Here is a 23,555-nt window from a genome sequence, read left to right on the forward strand (position 1 = left end):
ATTTCCTTTTGTTTTTCTTTCTGTTCTCTTTTCTGTTTTGTCTTTCTTTTCCTCTCTCCCTTTCCCCCTCCCTTTTTCTTCCTTTCTTGATAGGAGGATATTTGATTTTGTTGGTTTTCTTCTTAGGGAAACACAAATGCTATGAGTAAGGCAATTTAGTCATGATTTGTATAAATATCATGCAACTATTGTTTTTACCAAGACAGCCCGGCTAAGCTTCTTGTTTTATAAATTGAGTAATCACCTCTCCAGAATGTTCGGTGTATTCATGGTGAGGCAGGCTGGAGTTCCCGAGTCCTGGTGCTGGACTGTGGTCTCTCCTGTGAGGCATTCACCACGTTAATGCCTTTCTGAAGGGGTCCACCTGTTTAATCAAACACATTCCAAGGAACCGTTAGGGCGTCATTAGGGTTTCCCACGGAGCCTATCTGCTTCTGTTTCACTGAGTTTATGAGAATAGATGAAATGATTATGCTTTTTCATGTCTATTAATGATTTTGAAATCCCAGATCATGACTGGGGTGCAATAGAAAATATCTCTAATACCCTTTCACTAACCAACTTACCCTATTTCTGTCTCAGAATCCATGTCTGCACACTATTCCCTCTCTTGCTGGAATGCCCTCCCCACACTGGTCACCCTCTCCACCTGTCAGAGAACACCTTTTTACTTTTTCAATTCCTAGCAGTGGCAGCCTCCTTGGATAAGCTTCTGACCCACCATTACATACATTATGCTGTGTTGGTCAGGTTTAGTTGTCATGTTTTATTTACATGGTTGACCCCATTACAAGACTGAGAGCCTTGAGAACTTTATTCAAAGAGACAACCTAAGGACCTAGCATAGTACAATCAGCCCTCCGTATCCACGGGTTCGGCATCCACACATTCAACCAACCCGCGGATCCAAAGGCCTACGATGTTTGTGTCAATACTGAACATGCACAGACGTTTTTCTGGCCATTATTCCCTAAACAATACAATATAACAATTTACACAGCATTTACATTGTGTTAGGTATTATAAGTAATCTAGAGATGGTGTAAAGTGTACGGGAGTGTGTGCATAGGTCATATGCAAATACTATGCCATTTTATATAAGGGACATGAGCATCCTCGGATCTTGGTATCTATGGGGGTCCTGGAACCAACTCCTGAAGATACAGAGAGAAGACTGTGTTTGTACATAGTAAATACTCACTGTATTTTCTTCCTCCAAATTTAGCTTATTTCACCACCTCTCCTGAATGGAGCTTATTGATAAATATGTGAAAAGTGTGAATTCCATTATTTTTAAGATCCACTTCGACTCTAAAATTCTGTAACTCAGGGAACAGAGAATGATACTGTTTCCATTTCATAAAATCATGTTTAATTTCCTGAATGAGTATTCTATCTTTATGAAATAGTTATTGATTACAAGATACTTATTCATTGCTCCAGAAAATTATGGAGAAAATTAAAGTAACCATGTTCTTGCCATACAAATAAATATAAATCTTTAAGTAGGTTGAAAAATGCATGTAGTAGCTTAACTTTTTGAATTAAAAAAATTCACTTTGTCAAGTATTATGTAGAGTGAAGAGATTATGTGATAAAAGACACTTTTAGCTAAAAGTATATACACCAAAATATTAATTTTTCTAGTTTAATTTTAGCATTTTTTGTAAATTATATTTATTCTATATGTTATTTTGTAACACACTTTTTTCATCTAGTATATTGTGAGTATTTTCCTATAGTTACATACTTAATGTTTTAATCCTCCTTCCTTTTTTTGGCTAACAAATACTGTTAATATTTTGGGTCATATTTCCTCTCCCACCCACTTTACTGAGCCATACTCTATGTTTGCATATAGACTTTTTTTCCAAAAAGTGATATAATTCTATCTTAAATTGCTTTATTTACTTACAACACATAATAAATATTCTCCACACCAATGAGTGTTTATCTGTACTCTAACCTGAAGTAGATTGCTTCAGTACAGTCCGCTGTATGGTTCTATTATAAATTGTTCAATTAATCCCCACGAGTCAGGCATAAATTGTTTCCAGGTTCTTGCTATTATTTTCTTTTTTTCTGATTTTTTGGCGAGGAAGATTGGTCCTGAGCTAACATCTGTTGTCAATCTTCCTCTTTTTTTTTTCCTCTCCAAAGCACCAGGACATAGTTGTATATCCTAGTTGTAAGTCCTTCTACTTCTTCTATTTGCGATGCCGCCACAGCATGGCTTGGTGAATGGTGTGTAGGTCCACGCCCAGGATGCGAACCTGCAAAACCCAGTCCACTGAGGCAGAGCACCAACTTAATCACTACACCATGGGGCCAAACCCTACTATTTTCTATAAAATGTGACAAACCACTTATTTGATAAATTTGATAAATTTCTATTTATTTTTAATAATACAACTGTTGGTTTGGAATTAAACTGATCAAAGACGGTCTCTATCTGTTTCCTACAGAAAGACTGTATAAATCTATTCTCCCACCAGCACTACATAAGACGGTCCATTTCTTTAAACACTCAGTAATAGGAGATATTAACATAATTTTTAATCTTTACCGTATTGGAGAGCTGAAAATCTCATTGTTGCCTTGTTTTACAGTAATCACATATTGACTATTTTGCAGTTTTTTTATGAATTGCATATTCATGTATGCTGCTTGCCATTTTTCTTTGGAAAATTCATTTTTTAAAAGGTTGACTTGAAGGCATTGCATTTGTAATGCTTTATTTTAAGAACTTCAAGAACATTGGGATGAAGTGGCAATGTGGAAATCATATTCTGGGGTGCATGCTGAGTCCTTGACATTTAAGGTTATTCCTCACTAGGTGTTAATTTTTGAACAACTGAAGGGACCTGACCAAAAATATTTGGACATTTTCCGTAAGCAATTTGATAGTCAGGGTAAATGGGAGTGCATAATTACGGATGTAACTAGAGTCCTTGAATATAATTGCACTCATAAGTCAAATAAGACAATTTATAGCAATTTGATCCAGCTTTTTAATTTTGTCTGTTAAATTATTGATGTGAATACTTTTATGAGTTTAGCCATGAATATTTGATTGGTGGTGGATTCCTGACCATAAACCATCTTAGCCCTTTGTTTTCCCCATTTATATCCAATTAATGTATACAGAAAGGTGGGGAAAATTTGTCTATCATCATATGAGAAATGCCTTTCCCCACAGACTCGTTGAGCCTGTCTGATGAACATTTACGATGACTGGAGGTCAACACTGTACCTGTTCCGATAGTTTAATGTGTGCTAATAGTAATCCTCATTAGCTAGAGTCTCTATTTTATAACTGAGGGAAATGACTTACAGAAAGGTTGGGCAATTTTCCAGAAGTCACACAGCGTGTTGGTGGCTGAGACTGGATTCAAATCCAGGTCTATGTGGATTAAAAGATTGAACTTTCCCCACTCCACAGTAACTCTTCTGATGGTCCTCTCTGCAAGGCCATTAGGCACAGAGATGGCCCTTCTCCAATTCTGCTCCCACTCCTGTATCACCAGGCAAGTTTAACAGGTAGAGTCCAACACCTAGACAGTATGTCTTCTTTCCATTTTGTCTCACCTGGCTGCATAAATGAAAAGCTCCACGACATAAACAAGTATTTATAGCCATTGCCTATTGTGCACACATTTGAGAAGGTGTATGGTTTGGCAGGCAGCTAAGTGTGCGTAGCTGGATGTGAATATCAAAAGATGCTACTTAAAGGCTAATTTGTAGGGTGTGACTTCTGGTGAAAGATGACTACAGGCATGGTAGGAGCATAAGCCATCAGGCCTACCAGTGACCTTTTAGTTCCTCTTGAATCTAAACAGAGTGAGGCATTCTATGCTGCCAGAGAAAGAGCTCCTTAGCCAAAGGCTGGTTAAAGCAATTACCTCAATGATTATTTTGGAAATCCAGGGGGTGGGCAACTGGCATCTCGATTATTTTAGCTTGAGTTAGATAATTCACATAATTATCCTACCATATCTGCATACGTAATGCTATGAATTGGTGTTGTCCAACATTATAACCTCACATCACATCACATCAGGAAAGGGATATATTAATATTAATACTTATGTTTAAATTTATATGAGAGAGGATTAAATTTAATTCAATAATATACCTTTTCTAACACTAAAATCTCTCTCTATTCTGATTTAATAACTGCTGTATGAGAGTTATATATGAATCACCATTGGCTGTACATTAAATCTATGACTCTTTAACCCAGCTGAGCATCAGAATCTCCTTGGAAGTTATTTAAAAAAAATCCACATTTTTATCTCTGAGTCCATGAACATCTGATTCTGTCTAAGGTGTGATCTGGGAATCCACATTTTTAAAAAGTTCTGCAGGTGAATTTGGTTTGAAGCCTGGTTTATAAACCACTACTTTCACCATGCAATGCCCACCCCCTTAGAGCACTACGTGTTGTACAATAAACGATTACTTTAGTTCATAATACGCATCTCAACACGTGACTGGGCATGGCAGTCTTCAGTTCTATAAAACCTGTAATCCGTACTCCTTCAAAGGGCTGGTAAGGGCTTCATGAATTGGTTTCTAACACCTTTAACCTCCGTCTCCTGCCGCTCGCCTCACACATTCTGCTCCCTCACGCAGTTATTCACAGAATGTGTCATGCTTGTGAATATCTCATATTCTGGTCTTTAAACAGCCAAATTTTCTTGATTGCCTGCAAACCCCTATTGGGTCTTGTGAGATAATAGAAAGTATATATCCGTCCCTGCCCCTGGTTCCTGACTCAGCGCTCCTAAATCTCCTGTAATTTCCTGAGTGGTGAGAGAACTGGGAGCATCTTTTGTTCTATTGAGGTGACTCTGGATGGGCTCCTGGATGGGGACTGGTCACCAGAAAGACCAAGCCATGACTAGAGGCTTGGGATTTTCAGCTCCACCCTTCATCTTCCAGGAAGGGAAGAGGGGCTGAACATAGAGTTAGTAATCGGTCATGCCTATGTGAGCAAGCCTCCATAAAATCCTGGTAGTATGGGATTCAGAGAGCTTCCAGGTTGGTGAACACACAGAAGTGGTGGGAGAGTGGCACCTGGAGAGGGCATGGAAGCTCCGTGCCCCTTCCCACCTTCCTTGCCCTATGTGTCTCTTCCAGCTGGATGTTTATCTGTATCCTTTATCCTATCCTTTAGTAAGCTGGTAAAGGTGAGTAAATGTTTCCCTGAGTTCTGTGAGCCACTTTAGCAAATTAACCGAAACCAAGGCGAGAAGCGTAGGTGACAACCTGAACTTATGACTGGCATCTGAAGTGTGTGTGTGAAGGGGCAATCTTGTGGGACTGAGGACTTAACCTGTGGAATCTGATACTATCTCCGGGTAGATAGTGTCAGAATTGAGTTGAATTGTAGGACACCCAGCTGGTGCCACGGAGAACTGCTCCGTGTGGGGAGAAGCCCCCCCACACAGTTAATGACAAGAAGTACCAGAAAGGAAGTGTTCTTTCTGAAGGTAAATGAGACAAACAGGAGAGAAAGACAGAGTAGGGACGAACTGGGTTGTCCCCCACACAAGACGGGGACTGAACTGGGTTTTCCTAATACAGGTCTAAAGGATTCTGCCTAAATGTTCCCGTTGCTGTGACTGTTTTCTAACTTTTCCCCTAGCCATCCCAAGACTTCCTCCTTGGTACCAAAGCTTTAAGCTCTGTCCACATCAATTATTACGCTTAATTACATGTGTTGGACTATTTCTTTACCTTTTTATCTCAGTCCCTACGCTGTGCCCTTTTTGAGGATGGAAACTGAATAACCCAGCACCTGCCACACACTGGGGATTCAGGGAATATCTGACAAATGGAGGAGTTATTTCAGAAATGCTTTTTTTATCCCCAGCTATGCCTCTACAGCTCTGTTCTCAATGCTGTTACGAATAGTTTATCTTTCAAAATGGTACAGTTTCTTTAAAAATGTTTTCTTTCGGGACTTTAAACTTATTTGCTGTTCTTTTATTAACTGTATTTCAATTTGATATTTGTAAGTATTACAGTCAAACTTAGCACATCTGTCTTTTATAAGGCCACTTTTTTTGTAAAGTATTTTATATTGGCTTTTCTGGAATACTTTAGAAGGAATCACTGGGGAAAACCCTGAGCATGACCGACTGCTCCAGCCTTGTCCTTCCTTTAGATGAGGATTAGGGCTGCAGCCGGGGATCTGCCTCTTTTTGCTCGTGACTTCTCACCCTCACACTGGACATAAAAGGTGCCCTCCCAGCGGTTAAGCCTGAACTGGGGCAGGCTTGTGGAGATTTTTGTGGAGTCCCTGGATGATCACTCTCAGAGGGAGTCTGGCAAGATGTCCAAGAGATTGGTGATGCAGGACTCAGGCTGTGCTTTCCAATTTCACCTTCAATCTCTGCCCATTGGGGGCCGGTTTCAGATTTGCTGTGTAAGGAAGGGAGGATAGAGTTGCTGAAGCCTCAGAGACTAAGGGGTCTGAGTGAGAGCCAGAGACATGTCCATCAGGCTCCTCTTCATCTGGGGAGCCCTGGACGTGACAGGGGGATGTAGGGTGCAGGGGCTCAGGGAAGATGGAACTGAGCAGGGACACGTGGCACAGTGCCTCCGGAATCCTGACCCGATGTAACCTGGGGCTTCCTCAGGAGGGACCTGGGGGTAAGAACAGAGAAGAATGCTGGGAGAGGGAGGAGGCAGAGGGAGGACTGCCCTGGCCAGAACGTCTAATGGGGCCCCTGCCCCTCCCCCCAACCTCCATCAGTGCACTTGGGACATCAGAATGTCTTGCTGTTCTTTTTGTCTTAAAATTCACGATAATGTAGCAGGCTTTATTTTAACCAATAAAAATAAACACAAGCCCTCTTCTCTTTGTCCTTTCACATCTGTCTGTCTCCCTTCAGAAGCAAGAGTAGAGTGGGGATCCACAGTGGAACTCTGATCCTGCCTTTTAATGTCATAAGACACCCTGTTGTATATAGCGTTGAGGGTGTTCTTATTTGGTGTGGAAAGTCAGGACCAGTGGTGTTCCTGGGCTAAAAGCTGCCATAGGGTGGTCTATAAGTCCCTGAAGGGCTGTGCAGAACCAGGACAGTATTGGGGAAGCCCCCGGTTGCCCCCAAGTGGACTCAGTTCTGCTCTATCTTCCTGTCCCTGCAGATGCCGCTCCTGCCAGGCCCCCGTCCACTCAGGGCTGCCAGCTGCTTCTCGTCCAGGTGGCTGCCCTCCTGGTGAAGCGGCTTCGCCACACGCGCCGGGCCTGGAAAGGGACCCTCTCCCACCTGCTGCTGCCTGTCCTCTTTGTGGCCTTGGCCATGGGCATGTTCATGGTGAGGCCTGTGGCCATTGACTACCCTCCGCTCAAACTAACACCTGGACATTATGAAAGGGCTGAAACTTACTTTTTCAGGTAAGAACCTTTCTTTCCATTTACTTCAAAACTACATCAGCACAGATTATGAATAGCAATAATGTTGCTTTTTTAAGAATTTCAAATAAACATTTCAAATATGCATTATGTGGGAGGTCTGCATATACAAGGGTCATTCTGAGAAGCTCTTGCTCCTGTCAGGCTGGTCTTGTGGTAGATGCTTTGGGCTGATGAGGCAGGCCTGGCCTCCAGCCTCTGGGTCCCTGGACACCTGCATCCCCCAACCCACTCCCACCCCTGGACTGCCGAGTCTCCTTGGTGAAAGGGACAGAGTGCTACCGGCTGATGTGCAAAGGGCCCGGCCCACTTGCCATGAGCAGGGACTGGGAGGGCTAGATATGTTCCAGAATTTTTAGGATTTTAGAAAGTATATAGATTGTATATTTCACAAAACCCTGCATGGTTGCTTCTGGCACAACAGCCCATAATCACGCACCTCTCTCTGTGGAGGAATGTCTGGCTTTTCACTCCAAATGGAGTTGAGCCAATACACATCTCCAGGCCACATTAGGTCCAGGAGTGCTACCAATAAATTCAGATTAGTCTGAGTTTTGCCACCACATGAATTTGCACAGGAAGTTCTCAGAGCTTCTGGAATTTCATTTCACTGACATGGGAGTGGAGACCTGAAAGAGGGACCCTGACCCCTCCGATCCTTTCCCTCAGTGGGCTGGCTCCCGTCCAGATTTAGTTTAGCTTGTGTCGCTGACCACCTGCTGCACACTGGGCCTTGCCATGGCTGGGCTAGCGGGCACCATTGCACTGAACGGGCACAGTTCTCTTCCTAGGAGGCAACGCTTAGTCACACCTGGGGGCGTGGATTGGGACTCAGTGATGCCTGGTTGACGACTGCACAGGCGTGTTGACCAGGCTCTTCATGGTGTGGGCAACCAGGAGCACTGTGTTAGTTCTGGTTTTGTCAATTATATATCTTTATTAAATTAATGAACTTAATTAACTAGACTCTGAGTGCTTGCTAATATTTGTGTCACTTTTATAATGATGTGTAATTTTGAATTAGATTTAAACAAATATTGGTACAAAAGGAAAAGTCGATAATAAACTCTGCCATTTGTTTTCCAATATTTTTCCTCTTCTGCATGTCTCTATGTTCCATGGGTCTGGATTTAACTAAACAAGAGGACCCTGGGACAGCCCGGTTTGTTCAAGTGCATACATATCCTGAGTATTCCTTCTTCAAGTGGCTCCTGTCCTCTCTGGACATACTGTTCATTAACCCACTCTCATCCTTCCCTTATGAAGTGTTGAAAACGAACCTACCAAAGTGTGAGGATGTCCACTGATGCTTCTGTTCTGGCCAAATGTTCAGATTTCTGTCACACTCCTCAAGTATGAAAGAGCTGTAATTATTTTGAGGATTCTCCATTATAAACTAGCTTGCTTGAAGAAAGTAATAGAAAATACAGGGTGGCCAAAATAATAATTTAAAAAAATTACATATAATCCTACCAGCGTTATCTACCATGTAATCTTCCCCATGTTATGTATAATACTTTTAAATACACGCATTTCTATTTTTTATGGCAATGAAATCACACTATAATGCTCTTCCTTATTTGCTTTTCCACTCAATAACACATTCATATATCTATTTTTATAAATAAGTGCAACTACATCAGTCATTTTCATGGCTGTGCAGTAGCAGTAGTATATTGCATGGAGGTGCCATAATTTATTTAAACAATCTCTATTTTGGGGCATATATAGGCTTATTTATTCATTTTTAATTTAATTTTTCCTATTACAGGCAATGCTGTACGAATATCTTTGTTGGGATTTATGCCACTGTCCAGTTTTTTTCATTATCATACTTTCCATCAGAAGTTTTTGTGGCAAAAAGCATCAGTGTTTTCAAGATAGATATTGCCAAATTATCCTTATAAATGTGCGTCAATTTACAGTTCCATAAAGTCATTGGTTCTTTTATTCAACAGGCATTTATTATGCACCTACTATATGCCAGATACTGTTGTTGGAGATAGTTGCACATATATGAATAGAACAGGCTAAAATCTCTGCATTCCTGGGAGGGGGAAAGCTCATTTCTCCAAATCCTCACTATGACTTCTGATATCCAGGCCTGGCATTTCACTGCTTTATTAGGCGGCTCTTTGATTACTTTTGAGATTGAATGTTCTCGGTTACTTTTTGGTTACTTTAAATTTCACTTTATATATTGAGTATATTACACATCACATATATTATAGACATATGTCCACACAGTCACTTGCTTCTGACGGACCTCTCCTCTGCCTCATCTTCATCTCTTTACTCTTTTCTTCTGAAACAGGTGAGAATTTCTCTACATGATGTTAATTTCACTGTTATCATTTTCAGTTGATTCAAAGCAACCATTCCTTTTCTCCACTGCATTATTAATTTGGTAATTATATTTTTTATCTGAAGATACTTTTTCCTGCTCTTCGAGTATTCATTTTTCATAGAAGTAATGCATTTCAAAATTATTTTGAGTCTGAGGATCAGAGCTATTTTAGTATTTTCTTCCATCTCTTAGAGTAAATCTTTTAAAGGAAGATATTTGTTTGTTCTCATTTCTCACAATGTTACCTAAGGTATGAAATCGAGGAACCCACATCCCTGGTGCTGTATTTTCTCATCCTTACAGTGGAGTCCCATCTGTCATGGGATCTGGTGAGCATTCCATCGGAGATGGCACATGCCCCTCTTCTAATCTTTAATTTCAGACTAAATAGAAAAGAACAAGTTTACATTTTCTTTATTTTTATTTTAGTAGAGTAGTAGTTTAGTTAGTTATGAGGAAAAAGGTAAGTTGCTGCCAGAGATCATCCATATTGATGGAAATTTTTCTTGCTTTTCTAATTATCTTTCATGTTTGTTATGATTGACAAAAATTAGCAGAGGAGGAGGATGACTCTCCCCTTTTTTGACTGGCCCAGCTGTTCTCCTGGGAACTCACCATTGAAATTCATGGCTTTTCTTTTGTATACTAGATTCTCTATTAGGTTCACCACATGTCCCGGTTTGCCCAGAAGACAACTTTTATCATGTTGGCGTGTGTGTTGAATGTGTCCCTTTTACTCTCAAAGTTGTCCTAGGATGGGTGATAAATTGTGTGGCAATTTCAACTGTACTGAAGCCAAGCATCACAGACTGAATTGTAGCATAAGAATGATTCTCAACATAGCACAGCTCCTCACTGCTCATGTTCCTCCCGACTCCCTCCACACATACAACACACACACACACACACACACACACACGACCCATGTGTCACCCGGCTCCCATCCTTGCTGCTTCAGATGCGGGCAAATCCCCGTTTCATGACATTGTGAGCAATCCCCATGGGGTGATATATTGTATTTGCATTATAGTTCCTTACTTTCTCCTTAGAGTAACCCCCTTTAAATAGGTGTATAATTTAGACCTGCACATAGCTTTCAAAATTCATTAGGTGCATTAGCTCTGTGTTGACCTGGACAGTACATACAAATCTTATCTTATTGACAATTCTCAATACAGTCTCATGTTCCTAAAATCTTAGACTTGAGAAAATGCAATTATGTACCTATATTAAATGCATTTATTTCTCACAGAATACAAATTTCCATAAAAACACAAACCAAAAGAAATGCATTGAAGAGATTCTCTTCTTGCTGCATAGTTTTATGATTGATGTGAGCAGACAGCACCCATGTAGCTCACAGAGCATTTTGTGCTCTGTGGGCCCAGAAAACCTGGAGCTTTGATGACTCAGTCTGTAGCCCAGTGGTCTCCAACTCAAATGCCTTGGAGGCCAGGCGAGTGCCGGGCATGCCACACCCAGGGCCAAAACGCTGCGGGAAGATGCTTGCTTGTGACCAAACCTCCCTACCCATTTAAAACATTGTGTTTTATACAACTGTGAGGGAAAAAAGCCAAATGGAGCATGTTTAGGCTGGTTTTTATTCTGGCCAGTTAGTTCATGACCCTTGCTTCTGACTCAGTTTTATTCTGAATCAACTTGCTAGCTGATTGCTTTTTCAGAGGGCTCTAGAAATTCTCCCTTCCCACTGAGAACTGCAAAACAAAGAGGTGGCAGGACCTCTGAGCATGTTTAGGGTTGAGCCGGCCAGCACAGAGCAGGCCACAGGGAAGCCAGAGACAGAAATCCAGCTATGAGCTAAGCAGCCTCAACACAGACGCATCTTCCTTCTCTACATAACGTCTGTAGGTGGTAAAATCTGCTAGAAGTCCTTCAGTAGCGCCTTGTTGCCTATAGGATGATGTCTGCATGTCTAAGCCCAGCTTACTAGGTCTTCCAGGTGCCCCTGCAGCCTCGACTGCCCCCATGTGCCTTGTGCTCTGTGCTTCAGAAGGACAGAATGATACATGGTGTAGCTGCATCTCTCCATGTTTAAGGAAATGCAGAAATTACCTTTTCTCCTCACTCCCCTGATGTTCCCAGAGAAATAAGAACACTCTCAAACCTGGCTCAGATGCCCCCTCCTCCAGGGGTCCTCAGCTGCATCCCTCTCCTCCGTGTGTCTGCCATGTCATGTGGATCTCATTGTGGTTTAACTTGCTGCTGGAGATTCCTGCTTTCCTTTCTACAGGATGACTTCCTTGAGGGTAAGGGTCAAGTCTTAGTCATGCCTGTAGCTTTAGTTCTTGCCACAGTGTATAGAAAGGGTTACTTGTTAAATTGAATTCAACAACTGAAATAAAATGTAGCAGGAAAAGTCTTCCAGAAATTTACTTGGACAGGTCACTACTTCAAAGCAGCAAACAAAATGTGGACCATGGAAAGATAGCTGTGTACATGTTGTTGAAAATGTCTAGAGGGGATTCCACACCCATCTTCTGAGATGAACACTTAGTTCTTACAAGAGAGGATGCTCTCAATGTGCTACTAAGTTCAACCCATTGGGAAAATCCATGGGGTCCTACCTGAACGTGGACATCACCCTGACCTGTTGCTTGCTGAGTTTTCTCTCACTACCAAGTTCTCTCTGCTTTTCTCCACTCAGTCCCAACCAAAAAAGACCTAGGAGGAATAAGTGGGCCTATTTCCTTGCAGAAATTAAGTACAACTCAATGAAAGTTCAGTGTTGTTACTTATTCTTAGTCTACCCTGCAGTGGACCGAATGCATCATCTGTGTTTCTGAATGGAGTGGAGAAGACACATCACAATCACCAACAGGCTCTTGAAAACGTTTCAAGGGCAGAATAATCTACAAAGTGCCTATGGCTTCTCAGACCTCATGTTCTGGCTTCTCCTTCCTTATTTACTCTGTTCACCCTCACACTGGGTTTTCTCCAGGCCATGGACCACCCAAACTCTGCCGACTTTTGCATATCCAGTTTTCAACCCCAAGGACATTCTTTGTCCCACTCATTGGTATGGCTATTTCCCTCTCAGTTCAACATACACATGATCTCTTTATAAAGTCTTATCCAAGAGGACACCCTGACTCCCTATTCTTGCATAGCATCCCCTTCATGTCCTTCATTGCACCGCCATCATTCTGAGAGTAGTTCCAGCCATATTGGAGCTTACAATCCAGTGGGAGAAAACAGATGACAAACGAAACAGCTGAGACTGCTTGTCTTAACTATATGTACACTGCGCCTGGACAATGCCCAGCACCAAGCAGGCATTCCTTAAATATTTGCTCATGAGTGAATTCATATTCTTCACTTGCTCCTTAACCTTGAATTTAAGATACATTTTACTGCCCCCCTACCCTGGGGTGAACTGTCCTTGAGCCCCACCCAGCTGAATTCAGTGCTTTGTGAACTACTGATCATTAGGGAACTTTGTGCTATCTCTTAATGTGATAAGATTAAAAAAAAAAAAAAAGGCAGAATCACTGATGATGAGGTTCTCCTCCTGAAGACACTGAGCTCATGGAGGTTAGGTGAATTACTCTGTTGGCACAGTCTAGTAAGAGCAGGACTGAAAGTACACCTCAGGTAGATTTCCACCTCTGATTCTCATTCCACAAACATATACAAAGACACAAATCCTATCCTCAGAAAGTTTACAGTTGAGTAGAGAGAATAACCCTACACACAGATGGGACAAGGAAGTCTTATGGACACTGTGATAGGTGTAGCTACAAGATGCAGATTGTCCCTAAACTGGGTGGGAGGATACATCTGGGAGTGTTGAGGAAGGCTTTTTAAAGACTATGGCACCAGAATTGAATCCTTAATGATAACTGGATGTTTTCCAGGTGAGTAGGAGAGAATGTTTCTCCAGACAGAAGAAGAAGTGTGAGTCAATGTGAAAAGTAATGAAATGACCCAGCAAAAGACTTTGTTTTCTGATAGGTGCTGTAAGGCATTCCCTGTAGGAAAGACTTTATCCTGCAAACAGAATGGGAGACATTAGGAGGTTTTAAAATGTAGGGATTGATAAAATTAGGTTTACTTTTACAATGGCATTTCTTAAATGGTTGTTTCACAGAACACTGTTCCTTTGGATATGAATTCCCTGTGCCACAGAAAAAAAAAAAAAAGATTCCCTGTTCCTTCTGGGATTAATTGAGCTACTAAACAAAGATGAATTGCTTACTTTTCTGTAGCTTCTCAGAGCTTTTCATACATTGAATTGACCACACAGAGTGCACTTTCGTCTGTTTGATGACTTGGATTTAATTATATAGTAAGCATATGTTCTCCCCCATTATGCCTCTGGTCTAAATACACTCCAATTCTTTGTCTGTTGTTAAATTTGCAAAAGAATATCAGGCTTTTGAGAATGACCTTTTCACTTAAAATTGCATCAGGTTGATTTTTCCATAATGTTGCATGTGACTGTTTAGCATTTGTTTTGAATATTGTACAATATTCCACTCTATAAACATACCACAATTTATTAATCTTCTCTCTTAATGATGGACATTAGGAGTTACTTCTGTTATTGAACCCCAAGGGACGGTGACCCACAAATGGATCCTTTTGCTGGGAGCCTCTAGCACCAATAGAACAAGACCTAGTTTGGAATAGCAGATCAGAAATGTTATTCATTGATCAATGAATGAAGGAGGCAGAGCTTGGGCTCTAAAACGCCTTCTCCTTGAAGGGAAGGTGAACAGAGTTCTTATGAGATATGAAGGGGGAGGGGTCTCTGAGACATGGCTTGAGCTGGGGCATTTGAGCAAGCACAGATCTTCCCTTCTTGAGCATGCATCTTTTGCACACATTTCCTTTTGCGCACGGCATCCCATTGCCAACTTGAACCTTTCTGGTTTGGACAGGTCTACGGTTTGGCCATCTGGCAATATTCTGCCTTGGTTCCTATAAGCAAGCACAACTTGAGAACAAAGCATTAGACATGGAAAACATTTTTAGGGATTTCTCTGGGTGACACTTCCTTTTTCTTTTGTAATTGGGAACAGTGCTTCATGAACATTCTAGAAATTTTCATAAATGTGTCTTGCTGTAGATAAATAAGAGCTTCTCATGGATGTATTCAGAGGAGTGTAATTGCTGATCAGTTGCATAGGGTATGTTAATAGTCTACTTTAGGAGATAATGCCAAACTTTTCCAAAGTGATTACAACAGTTTTCTCTTGGCTGGCCCTAAGTGAGAGATTCTGCAAATGTGCATCCTCTTCAATGCTTATACATATTTTTAGAATTTTTAATTTTTGCTGATGAAGTGGTTGTTTATCAAAAACCAAAACCGTGTATCTCATCATGGTCTTAATTTGCATCTTCTTGACCACTAATGATGATAAATGTCTTTTCACATGTTTATTGATCTTTTGTTTTTCTTCTTTTGTGAAATATCCTTTTGGTTTCTGTCCATTTTTTTAATATATGAATGTTTTTGCTTCTTCTTTATAGGTTCCATATTATACATAGTTTCTTTCTATGTTCATATTAATTCTTTTTTATTTTTGTGTATTTTTAATATCTTCTACCAGTGAATAATTGTCTTTTTACTTTCCTAAAAGACTTTTAAGATAGTCAAACACAGGGTACCTATAAGATATGAAAAAATAGATAAAGCTTTATTTTTATTTTATTGAATATTAATTAAATTTTATTTTATTGAAATATCCTAGGTATCATTATATACATTTTCTTGTTTCCAGACTTTATAGATACACTACATATTAGTTATTTTTATTTAAGTCCTTTTTTTGTCTTGTTAAGGAAATATTTTCCTAGGCCAAGATCAAAAGGATATTCACTTTTTTAAAAATATATTTTCTACTCTTAAAGTTTTTCTTTTTCATGTTTAAATCATCTGTAGTTGATTTTTCTAATTTCATGTCTGTTATTTAAATTCATTTTTCTCCCATATGGTCACTAAATTTTACAGTTTTATTTATTGAACAATTGCTTCTTTTCTACGCAATATTCCCTTCCATGTGTAGGGAGGAAAAGTAATTTTTCCTCTACCCTTCTAGGTTTTTGGCTGAGACCCTCCTGTAAGAAAAGACAGGTTACCGGGAGAAAAACAAATAGAAGTTTAATAACATGTATACCTCCTGCATACATGGGAGATACCCAGGAAAACTGAGTAACTTTCTGAAATGGCCCAAGCCATCACCTTAAATATCATCTCGTGCTAGAGAGAAAAGATGTTGGGAGTGGGTGGAGGGAGCCAGTTAAATGGAAGGTTATCTGCCAAAGCCCTGTAATCATGGGTAAGGTCATTATGCACATTTGAATGCCTTCTCCATTGATGAGTCTCTTGTGATTTAGTCTTCCTTCTCTTCCTGATACAGAGAGGGAGACCCCCTTACAAGTGGAGGTTTTCTTTATCAGTATAAATTTTCCTTATAAAAGGGGACCTTCTACTCTGTTTTCAGAGCTTCTCTTGCGTTTGCCTTTTCTTAAAAATAGCCAGCTCAAGATAATCCTTATGCCAAAGAGGGATATTTTGGGATGGCATGTTCTACTCCCCTTCACATGCGATATTCCCTTTTAGTCTAAGAATCCTTATTTGATGCTGATGTTACATATTCCCATATAAAGCTTTGTATAGATATACATATATATGTATATATGTGTGTGTATGTATATATGTATGCTTGTTGCCTAACCAAATATGACTGTAACTATATACATCAAATAGTTAAATTGGGGCATACATAATAAGTGCTTACATGGCTGTGCCCTCATGTAGCAAGTTCTTTTGCCTAACACATATTTCCTCTCTTCCTGTGTCCTCCTGTATCATCTATCTCACAATTTCTATTCTGGTTAATTTGCATGTCATGAGTCCTTCTGTTGAGCGTCTTCCTAGCAGGTGTGGAGTGACAGCCACTGTGATCCTGCCTATCAGCAGATTTGGTTCCTTCTGCCCTGCTCTGTGCATGGTATCCTGGTTCGCAATTGGCCTCTCTGGGTGCTGTCCTTTTCACAGAGTTGTTGGTATATGGTGGTCCACCTGCAGTCTTGCAGCCTCCAGGCAAGATGTCTGATCCATATCAGTCCATATGGTTCCCTTTCTCCTTAGGTAACTTTTTCTTTCTGGAATCTTGTGAGATTTCTTCTTTGTCCTTGGAGTGGAGGATGTTTTCTTTCCATCTTTTCCTCATCAGACCTGCAGATTTGGTCTTTTTTTCGGTCTAGGATAATTTTCTTCTATTATTGGTCTAATTGTTTCCTCACATCAATGCATCCTTTACCTACTCTGAGAACTCCTGTTACATCCCTTATTAGGGTCTCCTGGATCCATCTTTCAGTTCTTTATCTTTTCCTTATGGTTATCTTTTCTTTTACTTTTTTTTCTTTCTGTTTGTGATAATTCTTCTATGTCACTATTTGTATCTAAACAGCGACTGTCCTCTAACTCAGTTCATAGACTTAATGTTCTCATTAAGGAAACTGTATTTATTGGTTTCAGAAAGTTCTGTGTAGGCATGTGACTCTCGATTCCTATTGTAACTGAATGCAGTGGGTTCACCCGTTGGTGCGTGCAGAGCCAATAAGTACACCAGGGGAATAGGAAAGTGAAACAAAGTTTATTCCTTGCAGCAAGTCAGGAGACTATTGTGATTATTCCCAAACCCATGTCTCCCCAAACAAGGATTTGAGGGGTCCTTTTATTGTTAAATCAAGGTACAGTTCATTAATATTCAGTGAAACAAAAAGCAGGAAATTGGGGTTTATTGTCTAACAGCCATGTTCTTTTGGTTTGTTTGCTTGTTTGTTTTTTGTTTTTATATAAGCACAATGCCTTTATTATGCCTAGTAAAAATTATTATGCCTAGTCATACACAAATTTCCCCAATTATTTCAAAAATGTATTTTATAGTTGATTTATTCAAATCAAGGTTCAAAAAAGGTCAGATCATTGCCATTTAGTGCGTCTCATAGTCAGTGGTGTCTGGGGAATGGAGATAAACTAATTTTATTAACTGCTAATTATCCACTTATTCTTTCACAGGCACTATGCTAGTCTTTTTTATTTATTTATTTATTTTATTAATGTTATGATAGATTACAACCTTGTGAGATTTCAGTTGTACATTTTTATTAGTCATGTTGTGGGTACACCACTTACCCCTTTGTGCCCTCCCCTGACCCCCCTTTTTCCCTGGTAACCACCGATCAGATCTCCTTATCAATATACTAACTTCCACCTATGAGTGGAGTCATATAGAGTTCGTCTTTCTCTGACTGGCTTATTTCGCTTAACATAATACCCTCGAGGTCCATCCACGTTGCTGCGAATGGGCCAATTTTGTCTTTTTTTATGGCTGAGTAGTATTCCATTGTGTATATATACCATATCTTCTTTATCCAATCATCAGTTTCTGGGCATGTAGGTTGGTTCCATGTCTTGGCTATTGTAAATAATGCTGCGATGAACATAGGGGTGCAAGGGACTCTTGGGATTTCTAATTTCAGGTTCTTAGGATAGATACCTAGTAATGGGATGGCTGGGTCATAGGGTATTTCAATTTTTAACTTTTTGAGAAATCTCCATACTGTTTTCCATAGTGGCTGTACCAGTTTGCATTTCCACCAACAGTGTATGAGGGTTCCTTTTTCTCCACAACCTCTCCAACATTTGTTGCTCTTGGTTTTGGATGTTTTTGCCAATCTAACGGGTGTAAGGTGATATCTTAGTGTAGTTTTGATTTGCATTTCCCTGATGATTAGTGATGATGAACATCTTTTCATGTGTCTATTGGCCATATTTATATCTTCTTTTGAGAAATGTCTGTTCATGTCCTCTGCCCATTTTTTGATCGAGTTGTTTGTTTTCTCGTTGTTAAGCCGTGTGAGTTCTTTGTATATTATGGAGATTAACCCTTTGTCGGATAAGTGGCTTGTAAATATTTTTTCCCAATTAGTGAGCTGTTTTTTTGTTTCAATCCTGTCTTCCCTTGCCTTGAAGAAGCTCTTTAGTCTGATGAAGTCCCATTTGTTTATTCTTTCTATTGTTTCCCTCAACTGAGGAGTTATAGTGTCCGAAAAGATTCTTTTGAAACTGATGTCAAAGAGTGTACTGCCTATATTCTCTTGTAGAAGACTTATTGTTTCAGGCCTAATCTTTAGGTCTTTGATCAATTTTGAGTTTATTTTGGTGTGTGGTGAAAAAGAATGGTGAATTTTCAATCTTTTGCATGTGGCTGTCCAGTTTTCCCAGCACCATTTGTTGAAGAGACTTTCTTTTCTCCATTGTAGGCCCTCTGCTCCTTTGTCGAAGATTAGCTGTCCATAGATGTGTGGTTTTATCTCTGGGCTTTCAATTCTGTTCCATTGATCTGTGGACCTGTTTTTGTACCAGTGCTATGCTGTTTTGATCACTGTAGCTTTGTAGTATGTTTTGAAATTGGGGATTGTGATTCTGCCGGCTTTGTTTTTCTTGCTCAGTATTGCTTTAGCAATTCGCGGTCTTTTGTTGCCCCATATGAATTTTAGGATTCTTTGTTCAATTTCTGTAAAGAATGTTCTTGGTATTCTGATTGGGATAGCATTGAATCTGTAGATTGCTTTAGGTAGTATGGACATTTTAACTATGTTTATTCTTCCAATCCATGTGCATGGAATGTCTTTCCATCTCTTTATGTCGTTGTCAATTTATTTCAAGAAAGTCTTGTAGTTTTCATTGTATAGATCCTTCACTTCCTTGGTTAAGTTTATCCCAAGGTATTTCATTCTTTTCGTTGCGATTGTGAATGGGATTGAGTTCTTGAGTTCTTTTTCTGTTAGTTCATTGTTAGTGTATAGAAATGCTACTGATTTATGTATGTTGATTTTATACCCTGCTACTTTGCTGTAGTTGTTGATTATTTCTAATAGTTTTTCTATGGATTCTTTGGGGTTTTCTATATATAAGATCATGTCGTCTGCAAACAGCGAGACTTTTACTTCTTCATTAACTATTTGGATTCCTTTTATTTCTTTTTCCTGCCGAATTGCTCTGGACAACACCTCCAGTACTATGTTGAATAGGAGTGGTGAAAGTGGGCACCCTTGTCTTGTTCCTGTCCTCAGAGGGATGGCTTTCAGTTTTTGTCCATTGAGTATGATGTTGGCTGTGGGTTTGTCATATATGGCCTTTATTATGTTGAGGTACTTTCCTTCTATACCCATTTTATTGAGGGTTTTTATCATAAGTGGGTGTTGGATCTTGTCGAATGCATTCTCTGCATCTATTGAGATGATCATGTGGTTTTTGTTTTTCATTTTGTTGATGTAGTGTATCACGTTGATTGACTTGCGGATGTTGAACCATCCCTGTGTCCCTGGTATAAATCCCACTTGGTCATGGTGTATAATCTTTTTGATGTATTGCTGTATTCTGTTTGCCAGAATTTTGTTGAGGATTTTTGCATCTATGTTCATCAGTGATATCAGCCTGTAGTTCTCCTTCTTTGTGTTGTCCTTGTCAGGTTTGGGGATCAGAGTGATGTTGGCTTCATAGAATGTGTTAGTGAGTGCTCCATCTTCCTCAATTTTCTGGAGTAGTTTGAGAAGAATAGGCATTAAGTCTTCTTTGAATGTTTGGTAGAATTCTCCAGAGAAGCCGTCTGGTCCTGGACTCTTATTTTTGGGGAGGTTTTTGATTACCGTTTCTATTTCCTTGCTTGTGATTGGCCTATTCAGATTCTCCATTTCTTCCTGATTCAATTTGGGGAGGTTGTAGGAGTCTAGGAAGTTGTCCATTTCTTCTAGGTTGTTCAATTTGTTGGCATATAGTTTTTCACAGCATTCTCTTATGATCCCTTGTATTTCATTGGTATCTGTTGTGATTTCTCCTCTCTCATTCCTAATTTTATTTATTTGAGATTTCTCTCTTCTTTTCTTGGTGAGTCTGGCTAAAGGTTTGTCGATTTTGTTAATTTTTTCGAAGAACCAACTCTTTGTTTCATTGATCCTTTCTATTGTCTTTTTTGTTTCAATATCGTTTATTTCTGCTCTTATTTTTATTATTTCCCTCCTTCTACTGACTCTGGGCTTTGTTTGTTCTTCTTTTTCTAGTTCTGTTAGGTGTCGTTTGAGGTTGCTTATGTGAGCTTTTTCTTGTTTAGTGAGGTGAGCCTGTATTGCGATGAATTTCCCTCTTAGGACTGCTTTTGCTGCAACCCAAATGATTTGGTATGTCGTGTTCTCATTTTCATTTGTCTCCAGATAATATTTGATTTCTTCTTTAATTTCTTCAATGATCCATCATTTGTTCAGAAGCGTGTTGTTTAGTCTCCACATTTTTGCACCTTTCTCTGCTTTTTTCTTGTAGTTGATTTCTAGTTTCATAGCATTATGATCAGAAAAGATCCTTGATATTATTTCAACTCTCTTGTATTTATTAATGCTTGCTTTGTTTCCCAAAATATGGTCAATCCTTGAGAATGTTCCATGTGCACTTGAGAAGAATGTGTAACCTGCTGTTTTTGGATGAAGTGTTCTATATATATCTATTAAGTCCATCTGGTCTAATTTTTCATTTAATTCTATTATTTCCTTGTTGATTTTCTGTCTGGATATTCTGTCCATTGGTGTTAATGGTGTGTTGAGTTCCCCTACTATTATTGTATTGTTGTTGATGTCTTCTTTTAGTTCTGTTAAGAGTTGCTTTACAAATTTTGGTGCTCCTGTGTTGGGTGCATATATATTTATAAGTGATATGTCTTCTTGGTGGAGAGTCCCTTTTATCATTATATACTGTCCCTCTTTGTCTTTCTTTATCTGTTTTGCTTTGAAGTCTACCTTGTCTGATGTTAGCATAGCGACACCTGCTTTCTTTTGTTCATTATTAGCTTGGAGTATTGTTTTCCATCCCTTCGCTCTGAGTCTGTGTTTGTCTTTGTGGCTGACGTGTGTTTCCTGGAGGCAGCATATTGTTGGGTCTTGTTCTTTGATCCATCCTGCCACTCTGTGTCTTTTTATTGGGGAGTTCAATCCATTTACATTTAGGGTGATTATTGAGATGTAGGGGCCTACCACTGCCATTTTATGTCTTGTTTTCCGGTTTTCTTCAGTTTCCTTTGTTTCTCGTCCCATGGTTTAATCTGTTCTGATGTAGAGCTGCTACTCTCTGTTGTTGTCCTTCTACTTATCTCCTCTGCTCTTGGTTTTGTAGCCCCTTTCCTTTTTTGGATTTTTCAGGAATGAGGGTTTTCCTGAGGATTTCCTGAAGAGGAGGTTTTGTGGCAATGAACTCCCTTAATTTTTGTTTATCTGGGAAAGTTTTTATTTCTCCATCGTATTTGAAGGATATTTTTGCTGGGTAGAGAATTCTCGGCTGTAGGTTTTTGTCCTTCAGATTTTTGAATATATCATTCCACTCTCTTCTAGCCTGTAAAGTTTCTGCTGAGAAATCTGCTGATAGCCTGATGGGGGTTCCTTTGTAGGTTAGTTTCTTCTGCCTGGCTGTCCTTAGTATTTTCTTCTTGTCATTGACTTTTGCTAGCTTCACTACTATATGCCGTGGGGTTGGTCTTCTTGCATTGATAAAGTTTGGAGATCTATTGGCTTCTGTCACCTGAAGATCCATCTCTCTTACCAGATTTGGGAAGTTCTCAGCCATTATTTCTTTGAATAGGCTTTCTGCCCCTTTCTTATTCTCTTCTCCCTCTGATATACCTATAATCCTTATGTTGCATCTCCTAATTGTGTCTGATACTTCTCGGAGAGTTTCTTCATTTCTTTTTAGTCTTCTCTCTCCTCCTCTGCCTGCAGCATTTCTATATTCCCATCTTCCAAATTGCTAATTCTTTCCTCCATATTATCAGTCCTACTTTTCAGTGCATCTAGATTTTTCTTAATCTCCTCTATTGTCTTCTTCATTTCCAGTATTTCTGTTTGGTTCTTCTTTATAGTATCAAACTCTTTTGTGACATAACTCCTGAACTCGTTGAGTTGTCTATCTGAATTCTCTCTTAACTCATTGAGTATTTTAATGATGGCTGTTTTGAAGTCATCGTCATTTAGGTTATATATTTCATTTTCTTTGGAATTGTTTTCTGTGTATTTGTTATTTTCCTTCTGTTCTGGAGATTTAATGTATTTTTTCATATTGCTTGATGTTGTAGATTTGTGCCTCCGCATAGAGATAGAGTTTAGTTGCTCCTTCCACTTGTTTCTGCTGGAGTGGTGGGGGAGCAGCTGTTTATACTGCACCAACCAGGAACCCTATCTGCAGTTGCTAACTGGGCCTGGGCCCCACCTCATAGTCACAGTGGCCCTTTGGATTCCCTCTTCTGCCGTGGGGGCCGTCACGGGGGGGCTTCAGGCTGGTGCCTACTGTTGCAGCCCACCTAGACGTGCTCCCTCCTTGGGGTCTGTAACGGTGTTGGTGCTGCTTTTCCAGCAGCCAGGGGTAGGATCACTTATATTTGCCACTCCGTCACTGTCGGCACCCACAAAATCTCACTTGTCCACTATGGGTCACTGCAGAGCTATTGGCATCTTCTACAGTCTCTGGTTAGCTCACCTAGCTATGCTACTTTTGTCCCGGGGTCTTCCGCCCTTGTGGCTGCCGGATGGGTGTTCTCTACTAGTGCTGTGCAGGGGCTTTCCCTGAGGCTGCTGTGAGCCTGTAGGGTTTCCCCCTAGGCTACGGAGCCAGGTCACTGGAACTCCACCCAGCCCCAGTCCTGTTCCCCAGGAACTCGGGGAGCCCTTTGCCCTGTCTGGGGGATAGCCAGAGATCTTGATTTCAGTGGT

General features: G+C 40.0%; 1 protein-coding gene across 1 annotated transcript in view; it reads left to right on the top strand.

The window, feature by feature from the left end:
• The window catches only part of ABCA13 (ATP binding cassette subfamily A member 13), a 408,916-nt gene that overhangs the window by 232,748 nt on the left and 152,613 nt on the right, over positions 1-23,555 (top strand). Inside the window, exon 43 of the mRNA XM_001496546.5 lies at positions 7,159-7,408. Within this exon, the coding sequence (XP_001496596.3) occupies positions 7,159-7,408 (250 nt within the window). The remainder of the gene's footprint in view (positions 1-7,158; positions 7,409-23,555) is intronic.

This window comes from Equus caballus, chromosome 4 (genome assembly GCF_041296265.1).
Source record: "Equus caballus isolate H_3958 breed thoroughbred chromosome 4, TB-T2T, whole genome shotgun sequence".
In the NCBI taxonomy this organism is placed as follows: domain Eukaryota; kingdom Metazoa; phylum Chordata; class Mammalia; order Perissodactyla; family Equidae; genus Equus; species Equus caballus.